General features: G+C 44.8%; 1 protein-coding gene across 1 annotated transcript in view; it reads right to left on the bottom strand.

The window, feature by feature from the left end:
- The window catches only part of HDAC4 (histone deacetylase 4), a 120,977-nt gene extending 108,042 nt beyond the window's left edge, over window positions 1–12,935 (bottom strand). The window contains exons 1-3 of the mRNA XM_010134527.1: window positions 12,882–12,935; window positions 12,128–12,317; window positions 11,328–11,572 (exon numbers count right to left, since the gene is read on the bottom strand). Of these exons, the coding sequence (XP_010132829.1) occupies window positions 11,328–11,572; window positions 12,128–12,317; window positions 12,882–12,935 (489 nt within the window). The remainder of the gene's footprint in view (window positions 1–11,327; window positions 11,573–12,127; window positions 12,318–12,881) is intronic.
- Window positions 12,936–13,300: the final 365 nt, after the last annotated feature.

The raw sequence follows: 13,300 nt of genomic DNA, 5'->3' as shown, positions 1-13,300 counted from the left end.
CATGCCCTCCTGGGAAGCACGTGGTGCTGACAGCAAAGATCCCATCGACTAGAGAGAATGAGGACATATTTCATGAAGACACATGGCATTAAGCCTTCCATAGCCACTCCTCAATTTGCTAAATGAATAGCAGGAAAGCGGGTCCTTCCTGCATCCCAGTACCTTGCAGACACTACCTTATTCTTGCCCCAGGGCACTGTTCTCAGCCCACACTCCTCTGCTGCTTCCGTCCCATTCAACCTTTAAAGGTGCTTCTGTCATTTACTTCATTTGCCAAGATAAAACCGATTAAAATCTGCAAAGCAGGAGAGGTTTTGAAGCTTAGACTATAGCTCCTAGTTTTTTGTAATATATATTGTGAATAGCTTACTGCAATCAGTGGAAGGCAGTGTAAAACTCTCTGTAGCCAGACAGCTCGCCCTTACTCGTGCAGTCGGGGTGAGCAACAGTTGGCATACTTATGGACGATAAACGTTTCCTGGGATCCAAAGAAGCTTAGTGCATGTCCAATTCACATCTCGATCTATTCCTGAGACCACCTGCTGAAGGTGCTCCGGTGTGGTGGGACAGCACCCAAAGCACTTCTGCTGCCCTTCAGATTTGCAGGTGATTCCTCCCTGCACAAGGCAGCTAGGTTAAAGACAAATCAAGGATGGAAAGGTAGCCTGATTCTCCACCTATGGGTCAGCATTCCTCTCACGTGTACACATGGTTTCCATCTCAGACCAAGGTGATGCTGGCACAGTCCAGTCTATCAGAAGATTGCAGTCTGAAGACTTCTTCCAGGCAAGCTCAGAGACTTTGTACAAATACTTCATCTGCCACCTTTGGACAAAAGGTTGGCCTCTGATGGAGGTGATAGCTTCAAAAAAGTTCTAAGGGTGTGAAAGTAAACAATGTAAGGGTAGACAAGACCAAAAAAAATCCCCAAAGTAGATCTTCTGGACTTGCACTCTCAAAGGCTGAGTTATGGCATGAGCCAGCAAACATTTTCAGGAGCTTCACATAATTGTCCTCTCCCCTAGCAGACAGCAAAGGTGGGGTTTTAGTGCAAATATCGTTATTAAGGAAAATCAGCTGCCACCCTCTTTGGTAATACAGTTTTCAGGTGCTAAATCGGGCATTTACAAGGATTCTGTAAAAATAAAGGAAAATCATAGGTGACGATCAAGAAAGAACTCACCAAGACACACATACAAATCAACCCCCCCAAAAAATCATTAGCTATGGGTAGAAGCAAAGCACGGTTGTCGGCAGATTCAGGGAGAACTGCTGTATTGGCTTATGTTAGAGCAATCTCAATGCTGGCCATTCCTCTGGCCGAACTCTCTGCTTCATGTTCTCCTCATCCTGTTTACTGAAGTCTCAGGCTGTGGCTTTAGTTTCAGGATTCACTTTCTTGGCTCCGTCACGGCATGTTTCAGATATCTCCTGGAGCACCGGAGGCTACTCAGAATTAATAGTTATACTGGGAGATGGGGGGTGAGGAGGGGGGGAGTTGTGGTTTGCAGCATAAGCCAAGACACAAAAATATGAAAGTACAGCTCAGAAGAATGAACGTCTATCATCTCTTTTCTTGGAGGCATCAGCAGCTGAAGGTATATTCGGCGTGTCCCCTCCCAGCTATCAGGCAGGCTGACAGCAGGCAATCCCGTGCCAGAAACTCCTGCAGCCAGCACCTCCTCGCTACACAGGAAAACGATCCTTTCCATCTGACAGCTTCCTGGGCAAGAGACTGATCTTAAACATATCCCACTGAGAACGTCTGGTGTTCAAGTTTATGAGGCTCAAATGTCTCCAGGAAAGGGAACGATGGTTGTGTTCCCTGATCGCCAGCTCTAGGTGAAAAGATCCCACAGTATTATCCATTACATATGGATATACAATTTAGTCTCCTTCCCATGCCATTACTGCTTGCCTCTCCTAAAAGGCTGAAAGCTTGCACAGCAGCTTTGTCCCTCTAAGCCCTGAATACCTGCAAATGTATAGTGCTGGGAATTCATCCGATGTGTCTTTCCTCCCTGGCTGCAGTTCCAGTCTAGTTTTTACCCTTTCTCCAGAAGCAGAGTATCTGAGAGCCTTTCTAGAAAGCACTGAGATCCATCTGTAGTATCCAGCCTTGCAGCTGGATCCAGGGGGTAGCGTCCAGTGTTCAGTTCCTTCTCCCATTTTCCCTGCCTAAAAGTCCAAAAAACTCCTCTGCATTTGCCTCCACTGTGCTTTACATGGTTATTACTGAAGGGGAGGACAAATCCATACAGCTTGCCCCACAAGCAAGGAACATCCATCCGACCATGGATGGCAATAAGGAATCTCTGTAAATCAAAGAACCATACAAATCGTCCTGTAAAGGAAGGAGCCCCAGACGGTTAAAGCTAACGAGATTTTATCATGCCATAAGCGATCAGACATCAGTCCTCAGAGAAGCAGTTACATCCTCTGAGAACCGATTTAGAGTGCAGGGAGCAGAGGAGCTGCAATAGGAATGTGATGCTAAAATCAGTACCAGGAGTGGAAATGTAGGACAGAGATCCTGTAATGGGAGCGGCTAGAGGAGCGAGCACTTGGCAATTTTTGTCTTTTCAAAAGACCTAAGGTGCCCAGAGGAAGGCTGCCTGGTAAAAATGAACAGTCACCATCATCTGATGCTTCTGCAAGCTCAGAAGAAGCATCATATTTAAACGCAACATGCCACCAACATAAATATCAAATAATTCTTATTTTTTACACACCACTACCAGTTAAACAGGAAACAAATTCAGAGATTTATCCAACACATTGTTCATATTGTCTATACATGAAGTTCGTCACAACATGAATTATGTTTTAAGTGCAAGTTCATTCTCCCATACACCAGGTTGACATTGTCAAGGACCATATGCAGCTTCAGGAATTACGATTTCATGAATGTTAATTTATCAGCAATGGTGTATATTAACAGGTCAATATTCCTGGCATAATAGTAGGATCCAGCTGGGTATTTCTTTACTCCTGTCCTGATTCTCTGTGTTTTCTCTTTGACTGCTTCCAATCTATTTTATCTAGTTCAAAAATAAGATGAAATTTGAGTTGAAAGTACAGACATGTGAACTGCAAAATATTCTTTCTTTTGCTGTTTATTTTTAAATTCCAAATTGAAATAGAGACTACAAGGCTTCTAGCTTTAAAAAAACCACCACTGTATCCCAAACACATTTTACTGGGAGACAAGCTCATGTTGTACAAGATGAAAGAACAACCATTTGAAACCTTCTAAAGCTGTTTGGACTCCACAGAAAAAGTGAGCGTGTGCTACCAAAAAAGAAAGATCCTGTATCTGGTTTTCAGCCAGCACACTACGCCATTGCTGCCACTTCTGTCAGACATTCAGCCTTCAGAACACCCAAAGTCAGATCAATTTAAGCCAAATTTCAGCAGTTTAATTCAGGAGTTTAAGTAAACGCACTGAGTAAATGGCTCTTGTTTGGCTTCACCAAAGGAATGTGGAGCAACTGAGCTCAGGGGACAACGGGCTTTTCATGTCCCACTACTGATGGGTCAAGAAAACCTCCATATTTCTGCTGGAAAGCTGTCTGAAACCCAAAGCAAAGACACTTGAGTAATGGTGCAAAGAGGCCATGGCTGGCTGTACCGTGAGACTCCACGGACACCGGTATAGGGTTTCACAGGATGAATGACACCACATCCACTGGCTGCAGCTAGACCCGTGACTTCATATTTGATTGAGGTTTTTGCATCTGAAATGCTGGTTTATGCATCACAAAGCCGGAAAAATCTGGAGATGGCATTCTGCTCCTTCCACCCAACAAACCATGGCTGCTGATCTCAGAAGTCAAAACCAAACATGATTCTTTCACCAGTTTTAAAGTAGGTCTGTAAGGACCGGTGCAGACAACCCTCCTGCCTGAGCAATCCAGCTACAGTCCAGACACCACCATTTCTAGGAAAGAAGGTGCCCAAATTAACCCCGTCTGCTGCATGACGAGAGACACCAGTCTGTGTGCAGGTTTGTCCTCACTATCCTTGGAAAAGATCTTGACTTTGAAGCTGAGGAAAGTCACCCCCCACCCTTCAAAAAGAGCAAACACTCTTATCCAACAACAGCTTTGCCCAGGGTTACTTCCATCACAAGTTAAGTTTTACAGGATCCAGACCTTGAAGCCAGCTGCGTGTACCAGAAAAACGAGGCAAGGTCACTGAAGAAGAAGAGGAAGGTGTCTAGAAACAGCAAGAGAGCACGATACAATGCATTCAAGTAGTAACACAGCACAAAACGTTCAGTCTCTTTTTTTTTTTTTTTTTTACTATCAACTGTACCCAGCTGCAGTTTACCAAGAGGAATAATCCTATCACATCGGGATACAAACAGAGGCAGATGTCTGGTACCCCTGGGTTTCTTAAGTTTTCCTTGAAAACAATGTAGGCTGTGAGTACCAGGCATTCTCAGAAGAGTGGCACAGAACTGAGGAGAGCAAATCTCCCTGCGCTGGTTGCTGCAGGCAGGAAGGATGGAGCGGACACGCTCAGCTACAGGGGTCAGGGAATGGAGGTCTGTTCTTCCACAGTTCAACATGAGGAGCAGGGCACAGGGGAAGGGGCTGCTTTGAAGAAACAAAGGTGCCACCTTCAGCATCCCTGGCTGGGGGCATAGGGAAGGCACTCCTCAGTACAGCTCCAAGGGACAAGCAGATGACACCGACTCCATCACCACATTTGAAACAGGCACAATTTTTTTACCTGTTAAGTAGGAATCGATCCAGAGAGGCCACCAAAAAGAAGCTCCGGGCACTGTCAGGGCTACTCTGAAAGAATCCATGCTAAAAGACAAAGGGATTTGTGCCCAAGCAAACCTGTCATGTCAAGGGCAGGTGGCTCCAAATGAAAGCAAAGAGCAGCTTCTCACCTCAGCATCAACATGAGGTCTATTAAGTCTAGAGATGTCTGGGAGAAAAAAAAAGCCTTTTTCTTTACAGCATTGCAAAATCTATTTGCAAGACTCTCTGGAAGACTTGTAGTCTCAAAAATAAGGAATGGTCAGAAAGTTTCACCCCATGTCTCTGAACAAGGGGCTAACACCTCAGATGTGTTACCACCTCTCAATCAGGGCTCAGAAGCTACACTGACGAAAAAAATGTCATCTGAAACCAGAAAAAACTAACAAAACCATCTCCTCAGGCTTCATCTGAACATTGCTATATATATAAAGCCAATGTATGAAAACATTCCATGTATTTTTATTTATTGGCATAAAGCCATTAGGCAGCATAGCTTACTGTTAAATGTAGGAAATAGCTGATTTAATAGAAAGAAAACAATTTCAGGATTGCTCCTCGGTGAACATCATTACAAAGCTCCCGTCGCTGTTACATGTTGTTTACATGCAAGCCCATGACTTCTCCAACCATCCTGGATACAGCCTACCACTCTGCCGGCTACTGATGCAAACAAATACTCTTTTCTCAGACGAAGGGATAATCAGGAAAAGCATTGCACAACAGAATTAACATCTTTCCATGACTCCAGGTTAGGATTTCAAGTCCACAAGGAGCTGTGAGCTCAGCTGCTTCCCTGTGTTGCTATTCCATCAGCATCAAGACTCTTCTGGTGTCTCCAGTCATGTGCTAACACTGACGTGTGTCAGCATCCTGAATAAGTCTCTGGCTTTAGCTATAAAACAGCCAGAGCTGGGAAGAGCCCTGCTCTGAGCTCAGGCAGCCCAGGGACTGAAGTGATGAACCACATTACCCACCACGTCTTTTGCTCCTCTGCTGAGCTCACACCACCCGAGGTGCCTCTTGCCCTGCCAAAGCATGGATCCTGCTCCTCTTCAATCATCTCGCTCCAGCCCTCAACCAGAAGGCAAATGGAAAAGCTTTTGGTAACTTCCAACTGATCTTGGCTGGGAATCGATTGACTCACAAAGGAAAAAAATTCTCTGCTGATTCCTTTGCAATCAAAGGTCAAGCAAAGCTCACACTGGGACCTGCAGAAAGGCTTTCCACCATCTCACCGACAACGGTCCAGGCATCAGGCTCCTTACTCCATTCTTGCTTTTGTTTAGGAAGGCAGATTTGAAGGCGAGTGGAAAATCTACCTCATTAAATGCAAGCAGCTACAGGAGCAAGGAGCCATCGCCCCTGTCCTCAGCAATCCTGCAGCAGCCTCCAATGCTCACCTGCTCTGGCCTCCTTTCCTGCACCGTTGTCGCACGTCAAGCCTTGGCAATCTGCAACGCTGCGCTCTAGTTGTGAAAGACAGTTTTCCCTATTTCCGTATGGTGTGAAGTCTTCATAAGACTCGGCTTATTTTCCCTAAACATGTCAGGGTTTTCTCGTTACCACATGCAACAATCCCACTCCCTCCACGTGTCGAGCTCCAACTCCATCCCTCACACCTCCCTTCCACAAACACTATTTCACTCGTAGTCCGGCTCTCCAAATTGCACAATCTTCTGGAATTTGGCACCTTTCTGTGAAGGCCATTTCTTCCAAACCTCGATATCTATAACAGCAAAGACAGCTCAGAGGGGACACAGGAAAGAAGGATTGCACATGCAGACAGAAGGACTGTGACCATGCTGTTGTCATCTTTTGGACTAGGTCAGATGATTGAAATTGGGCTACTTGGAATAAAACCAAGTTTTGGAAATCGCCAAAACTTCAGATCTCAATAGGAAGAAGTTATCTAATTGAACAGAAAAACAAGATAGACATGCCAGCATTTTTCAAGTCTAATATCATTTACTTAAAAAGACCTTAAGATGTTTCTTGCACTAGGGCTTTGTTTAGGGGGTAGGAGAAATGTTCTCTCCCCCTCTTAGTTCACACTGACACCACAGTAACAAAAGAGAGAAAACAAACAAAATGTGTGTTCCTCCTGTACTAGCTAAGGGATTAACATTTAAAATGAGTAAACTCTTTAAAACCTTCAGAGTGATGCCCACCGTAACTCAGCGATGCTGGCTTTATGTCTGTCTGCCCAAAATATGGAAGAGCTGCTTAAGAAATGCATCAAAACTATTTTTTTCCTTTTAGCAGCAGATGCCCAGCCACTCAATTCCTGTTGGCAAAACAATTCAACATCTCTAAGTGGAAGAGTACAAATATGTAACTGTACCAGATTCTCCTATACCCAGAATATGTTTATAATCTAGGAACTGTAGGCAAAAAGGTTTACAAACAGGCGTAAGACTGGGTAAAGTACAGAAATTGTTGCTCTAGTGCACAAAGAGATGAACAAATAAACACTTTGCACTGTTGATTAAAATGGTGGGTGCTTGGCTGTCATGAAAAAAGTCAAATTAATTGATTCTAGATAGTGCTAGACATGCAAAACATAGTAAGACGTAGAAATTCTTCCTCCTTCACAGGAATGATTTACGAAGCAATTGCAGGATTTAACGGTATGTTTAACAATCACCTCCAAAGAAACCAGTGCCAGGGAGAAAGTCAAAGAACTGCCATTTTGTTTGATGTCAGAGTTAAGTTTAGAGCTTTGATGTTTGCATTCTTAAATTTTGGGTTGTTTCGTTTAGTCTAACTGTGGGAGCACCAAATTTTTTGAAAATAAGTTTGCAAGATGCACAATCACCTTGCAATAGCTGCTGAAACTTTACTTTCTGAATCAAAAAAAAAAAAAACAAACTTGTCAGGGAAGACACTAAAGATGTCCAAGAACCAAACCTGGCGGAGCAGTAAGGAGTGCTTTAAGCTCACTCTAGTCAGCAGTCATTATATACAGCCTTAATCCCCAGAAACCTGGGCAGGTTTAGGTCTCCAGGCTGTTTCTTACTCAAAGTGAGACTTCGTCTCCACTTGAAGAAGAAACTTGGGAATACATCTTTGTAAAACTGATGGATGCACAACACCTTCATTACACCACCGTAAACTCCTGCTACAAAACTCTTTCAGCTGAATAATCTCACCACTGCATCGCTCAATCTAAACTACTTCTGCATATTGAACACTTTGCTTTGGAGCCAAGAGTCTAATAAAGTTCTTAATCTTGCCAGTGATGCCATAAACCAATCCTCGAATAAAGCTAATTTATTCTGAGCTCCCAAAGAAGATGTCAAGAATTTGCTGTTTCCCTCATGTATTCAGTCTGAAGAGTCAGCATCTGGGTAAACAGCAAAGCTGACAGATCACAGCCCCACTCCTGCTCCTCCCCACGCCAGAGACATGCCCAGCAGCAGCACGTCTGCTGGGACCTTGGAGCAGCATGGTGGGGAGGGGGGTGTGGGACATGTACTGCACGCACTGAGCAGCTGATCTTTAAAAAAAACACCTGAATTCCTCCAAAAAGGGCTCTGCATCTTCGTTTAGGATTATTTCTTCCCAAATTTCACACTTCAAACCCTAATGCTTCACTTAACACGGGATAAATGTTTTTTATTTGCCTTAATATCCCCTTTACTTTTGTCACAAGCAGAAAAGGAGCTGGGCAGCTCGCAGTTTAAAGTCCAAATAGGAGGTTACGAATTCTAGTTCTCTGGACAAAATAGCAGCTTCCGTGCACCTACAGTCACTGCACTTAACACAGCTGCCAGTTTCGGAAAGTCGGTTTAATCTAAGAGTCATCTGAACGTGGGCTGACTTACCAACGCAAAAAAACATGTTTTCCCAAAGAAAGTACATCATAATTACACACTGGTTTATGGTTTGGGGTTTATTTTATTTGTGAGATATCATGGGGTGTGCTTCAATAATGTGCTGTTTTTTTTTTTTTTAAAGCAATTCTGGGCACGATGACACACTTACTGCTAGGGGAGATCACCTTGCAGGTCATCCTTTTTCATACCAGGTTATATCATTGCTATTTTAAGTTCTTCATCTAGCCAAGCTTACACATTAGAGGAAGAACTTCATTACCTAATGGTCTAGATATACTGTGCTAACTGGCTTCTCAGATTAGATCTCGACTTCCTTCTAACACAGACTTTTACCAGAATCAGTCGTAGCTTTAACGTAAATGAGAGCAAGTATGTTCCTATCGTCTGTGCTTAGAGATTGTCCATTAAACCTGAATGATCCTGCCTTATTTTTAATAGCAAGTACCTAAAGGCACACCCAATTGCAAGGAAATAAGGGAAATACTTGTCACAGATATTTCCCATCCTTTCCTCTTGAAAGTGGTATGTGACCACCATATGCTGTAACTGTTCGTGTGCTGTTCATGCACAACCGCGTACGTATAGACATGCATACGTACACAGCTACACACATATAGAAACACACATACACATGTTATGCATACATATGAGTGTATATAGAATTGTTTCAGTTGGAAAAGACCTTTAAGATCACCAAGTCCAACCATTAACCCAGCACTGCCAGGTCACCACTAAACCATGTCCCTCAGCACCACATTGACACATCTGTTAAATCCCTCCAGGGATGGGAACTCCACCACTGCCCTGGGCAGCCTGGGCCAGGGCTTCACAACCCTCTCTCTATAAGAATTTTTTCCTTATATCCAGCCTAAACCTCCCCTGACGCAACCTTTCCTCTCATCTTGTCATTTGTTACTTGGAAGAAGAGACCGACCTCCACCTTGCTCCAACCTCCTTTCAGGGAGTTGCCGAGAGCGAGAAGGTCTCCCCTGAGCCTCCTTTTCTCCAGGCTAAACATCCCCAGTTCCCTCAGCCGCTCATCACTGGACTTGTGCTCCAGACTCTCCACCAAGTTTCTTGTCCTTCCCTGGACATGCTCCAGCACCAAAATGTCCTTTTCGGAGTGAGGTCCCCAAATCTGAACCCAGAATTCAAGGTGTGGCCTCACCAGTGCTGAGTACAGGGGGACAACCACTGCCCTACTCCTCCCGGCCACACTATTGCTGAAACAAGCCAGGTCTTGGCCACCTGGGCACACTGCTGGCTCATCTTCAGCCACTGCTGACCAACACCCCCAGGTCCTTTTCTCCCAGGCAGTTTCCAGCCACTCTTCTCCCAGCCTGTAGCATTGCAGCGGTCGTTGTGACCCAAGTGCAGGACCTGGTACTTGGCCTTGTTGAACCTCAGACCACTGGTCTTGGCCCATTGATCCAGCCTGTGCACATCTCTCTGTGAAGCCTCCCAATCCTCAAACAGATGGACACACCTTGGTGTTGGTCCAGACACTTACTGAGGGTGCACTTGATCCCCTTGGCCAGACCACTGACAAAGACGTTAAAGAGAACAGGCCCCAGTACAGAGCCCTGGGGGACACTACTGGTGACCGGCCACCAGCTGGACTGAGCTCCATTCGCCACCACTCTCTGGGCCCAGCCAGCCAGCCAGTTTTTTTACCCAGTGAAGCATATGCCCACCCAAGCCATGAGCAGCCAGTTTCTCCAGGAGGATGCTGGAGAATACTTAAATATATTTACAAGCATGTAGCTCCCCACACCTTTGTCTTGAAGAGAAAACACAGGAGCCACTAAGGACACAGGCATTTGCTGTTAACCAGTCTTGAAACAGCAACTGTTTTTACAAACCCAGGCTCATATCTGTGTTTGAAAAGTCGGTAAATAACACACCATTAACTTTTAATCCTATCTTCCTCACTCTGACATGTATTTTGTATTAAAATGAAAGTTATATAAGGTTGAATTGAGGTTGCTTTTTAATATTACATTAACACTACTTACCATGTGCAGCGCTAATCCCCCTTTGAAAAGGGAGCATATTAGCAATTCTGAAAGCTTATGTTACCATAGCAATAGTCTATCACTGTGAAATATTTATATAATGTCTAATGTTTTCACTATGCACAGCCATCTTCTAAGCTGCACTTCCTACTTACCCTGCGCTTTACACTTCCTCTCTGTCCCGCGCACCGGAGCAGCACAAAGCACCCGGCCGGTGCCCAACCCGTACTGTTTAACTCACTCTGAAAAACCTCATGGCGTGCAGACCTACCCACACCCGCTGCCTGTGCCTCCCATCCCCTCAGAGACACTAAGGTCCAAGCATTTGGTTTGCAACTGGTCTATGTCTGGCAAGCAGTTTATATCCCATTCTACTCCAAATACACAATACTAGTAACAGGTAACCTAAAAGCCCTCCTGTTGGGTTAAATCCTACTGAAATTTCCCAAATCCAGGGAAATCAAGTCACCTGCTGGCAGTGGGACACAGCACTTCTGCATGCACTCAGACAGGTGGAAAACGCTTAACGAGACACCAGCTTATCTTGGTGCTCACACCCCTTTACAAAAAACCATTCTCTGAACAGGGGTTACCAAGTCCAGCACAGCATCTCCACCCCCAAGATAAATCAGTTAGGGCATCTCCTCCTGGTGAGGGGACGCTTCCGCACACCACCCAATGCGGGGCTGTCCATCGCTTACTTTGATGTGCTCGTGCAACTGCGCCTCATGCTGCCGGGAGAGCTGCTCGTGCTGCCGCTGGAACTCGGCGATGAGGATCTGTCTCTGGATCTGCTGTTTCTGCTTGAGTGCCAGGAGCTCCTGCTGGAGCTGCTGTTCCCGTAGTGTTGGCTCCGTCACGGGCATGGAAAACTGGTGATCCAAGCGCAGATCCATCGGGACTGAAGTCGGTGCAACTTGCAAGGGCAGTGCTGTGGTCACATCAACTACAAGGTGAAAACACAAAAGGAGAGATGAGTCTAGTCCCCACTCACAGGGATCTACTTCTCACACTGTGTCCAGAAAAGAGCTGGAGGAGCCATGGATTGAATCACTGTTAAACTCTCATTGTTTTGTACATGGTAAAAAAAAGGCACTACAGGAATGCAGAGTTCAAGGAGCTTTCCTTCAGCCACCACCTCCTCCTAATATGTGCATTTTCTAAAAGCAAAGGGCTTCAACGCATCATGTGTGACCCGTTGTACCTCTGTATTCAAAGCACATACCTTCGTTCCACTCTTGTAGCATCACTTCAAGTAAGAAGGATAAAGGTTTATCTAAGACTTCACAGACAGGATTAATCTTGACTTACGACGGCTCAACTGATGGACTCCCAGGCTCAGGAGCATAAGGGTCGCGCTTTAAGAAACTTATGCGGAAACACACAATATGCTGTATCCTTTATAAACAGGGTTGGAAAGGAGCTTAGCCAAAAGCAAACGAGTAATGAAGCATCTAGGAAAAACGGTGACATGCTTCACTGACAGACTAGCTTTACTCACTGCAGCCACCAGAAAGATGCAAACACGTCTCACAGGCTGCAATTGGAAGCAAGTGCCCAGATGGTGACTGCGCAAAGTCTTGCCTCTGTCGTTCAAACTTCAAGTGGGACAAACCTGAAGCAGAAGCAAGCCTGAGGTAGAGAACAGTCACGTCAACCAGAAGGATCAGCTTCACCCTAAGAGAGGTATGCTAAAAGAAGAAAAAAATCAAAAACTATCACCTTGATTATCTGTGTAGTAAAGATCAGTTCTTTGCTTCACAAAAAAAGCATCTCCCTGAAGACAAGGGGCTTGCCGTAAAAAAGGGCAGCAGCAGACATCTACAAAAATATCTTTGCAATAACTGAACTCAGCTTGTTTCTGCTAAAAAAAATTAGTCATCCCATGAATGACTAAAAATTTCTAAACTGCCCTGAATGACAGTTGTGTGTTTCAGGCATACTCTGTACATTTGCCACGCTGAATGCCTCTCTCTACAGGGCAATCACTCAGTAACTCTTCTGACACCTCTGAATGCACACCATCTGCGGAATAAAAGAGGCTAATCCTTCAAAAACACCAAGCTTCAACAAAAGTGGAAAATAAGGGGGTCTGTGGGTTTTTTTCCCTTGGTTGGTTGTGGCTTTTATTTTATCTAGAGTTTTCTTTTCTAATATTTGTGTTTGTGACAGATTTGGAAGGAACATCAGCAGCATCACAGAAGCTGGATCAGTCACACATCTGCTAAGACACTTTCTCCACATGAGAGAGTTACCTGGGGTTTGCTCAGGAGCCTGCAGCGCTCCTGCACGCGCCTGAGGAAGGCCATGAGATCTCATGGGTATAGGGATGCCGCCTTACTACAAAACCATTGGAATAAGCCACCACTGCTGAGGCCAGCCCCCGCAGCCAGACATCATACCAAAGCAAAAGTAAAGGCAGTTTTATATGTGAAAGCTGATTTCTCCTTGCCTACAAATGAAGTTGCTGGTGAAATAAACTCCAATCCAAAGGGAAAAAGCATGGAGAATGTTTAGGAACTCAAAAGGCTTAAGAAGAAGTTTGGCTAAGACGGACCACCAGCTTTCACCACCTGTATGTCACCCATGAAAAAAGTACTTGAGGAGGAACTTTCATTTTATACATATTTAAACTCATATTTCACTGCAAGCCTGATCATTAAACCCCAAGTCT

This window comes from Buceros rhinoceros, unplaced genomic scaffold (assembly GCF_000710305.1).
Source record: "Buceros rhinoceros silvestris isolate BGI_N320 unplaced genomic scaffold, ASM71030v1 scaffold6874, whole genome shotgun sequence".
Taxonomy (NCBI): Eukaryota; Metazoa; Chordata; class Aves; order Bucerotiformes; family Bucerotidae; genus Buceros; species Buceros rhinoceros.
This window is presented reverse-complemented; position numbering and strand designations above follow the sequence as displayed.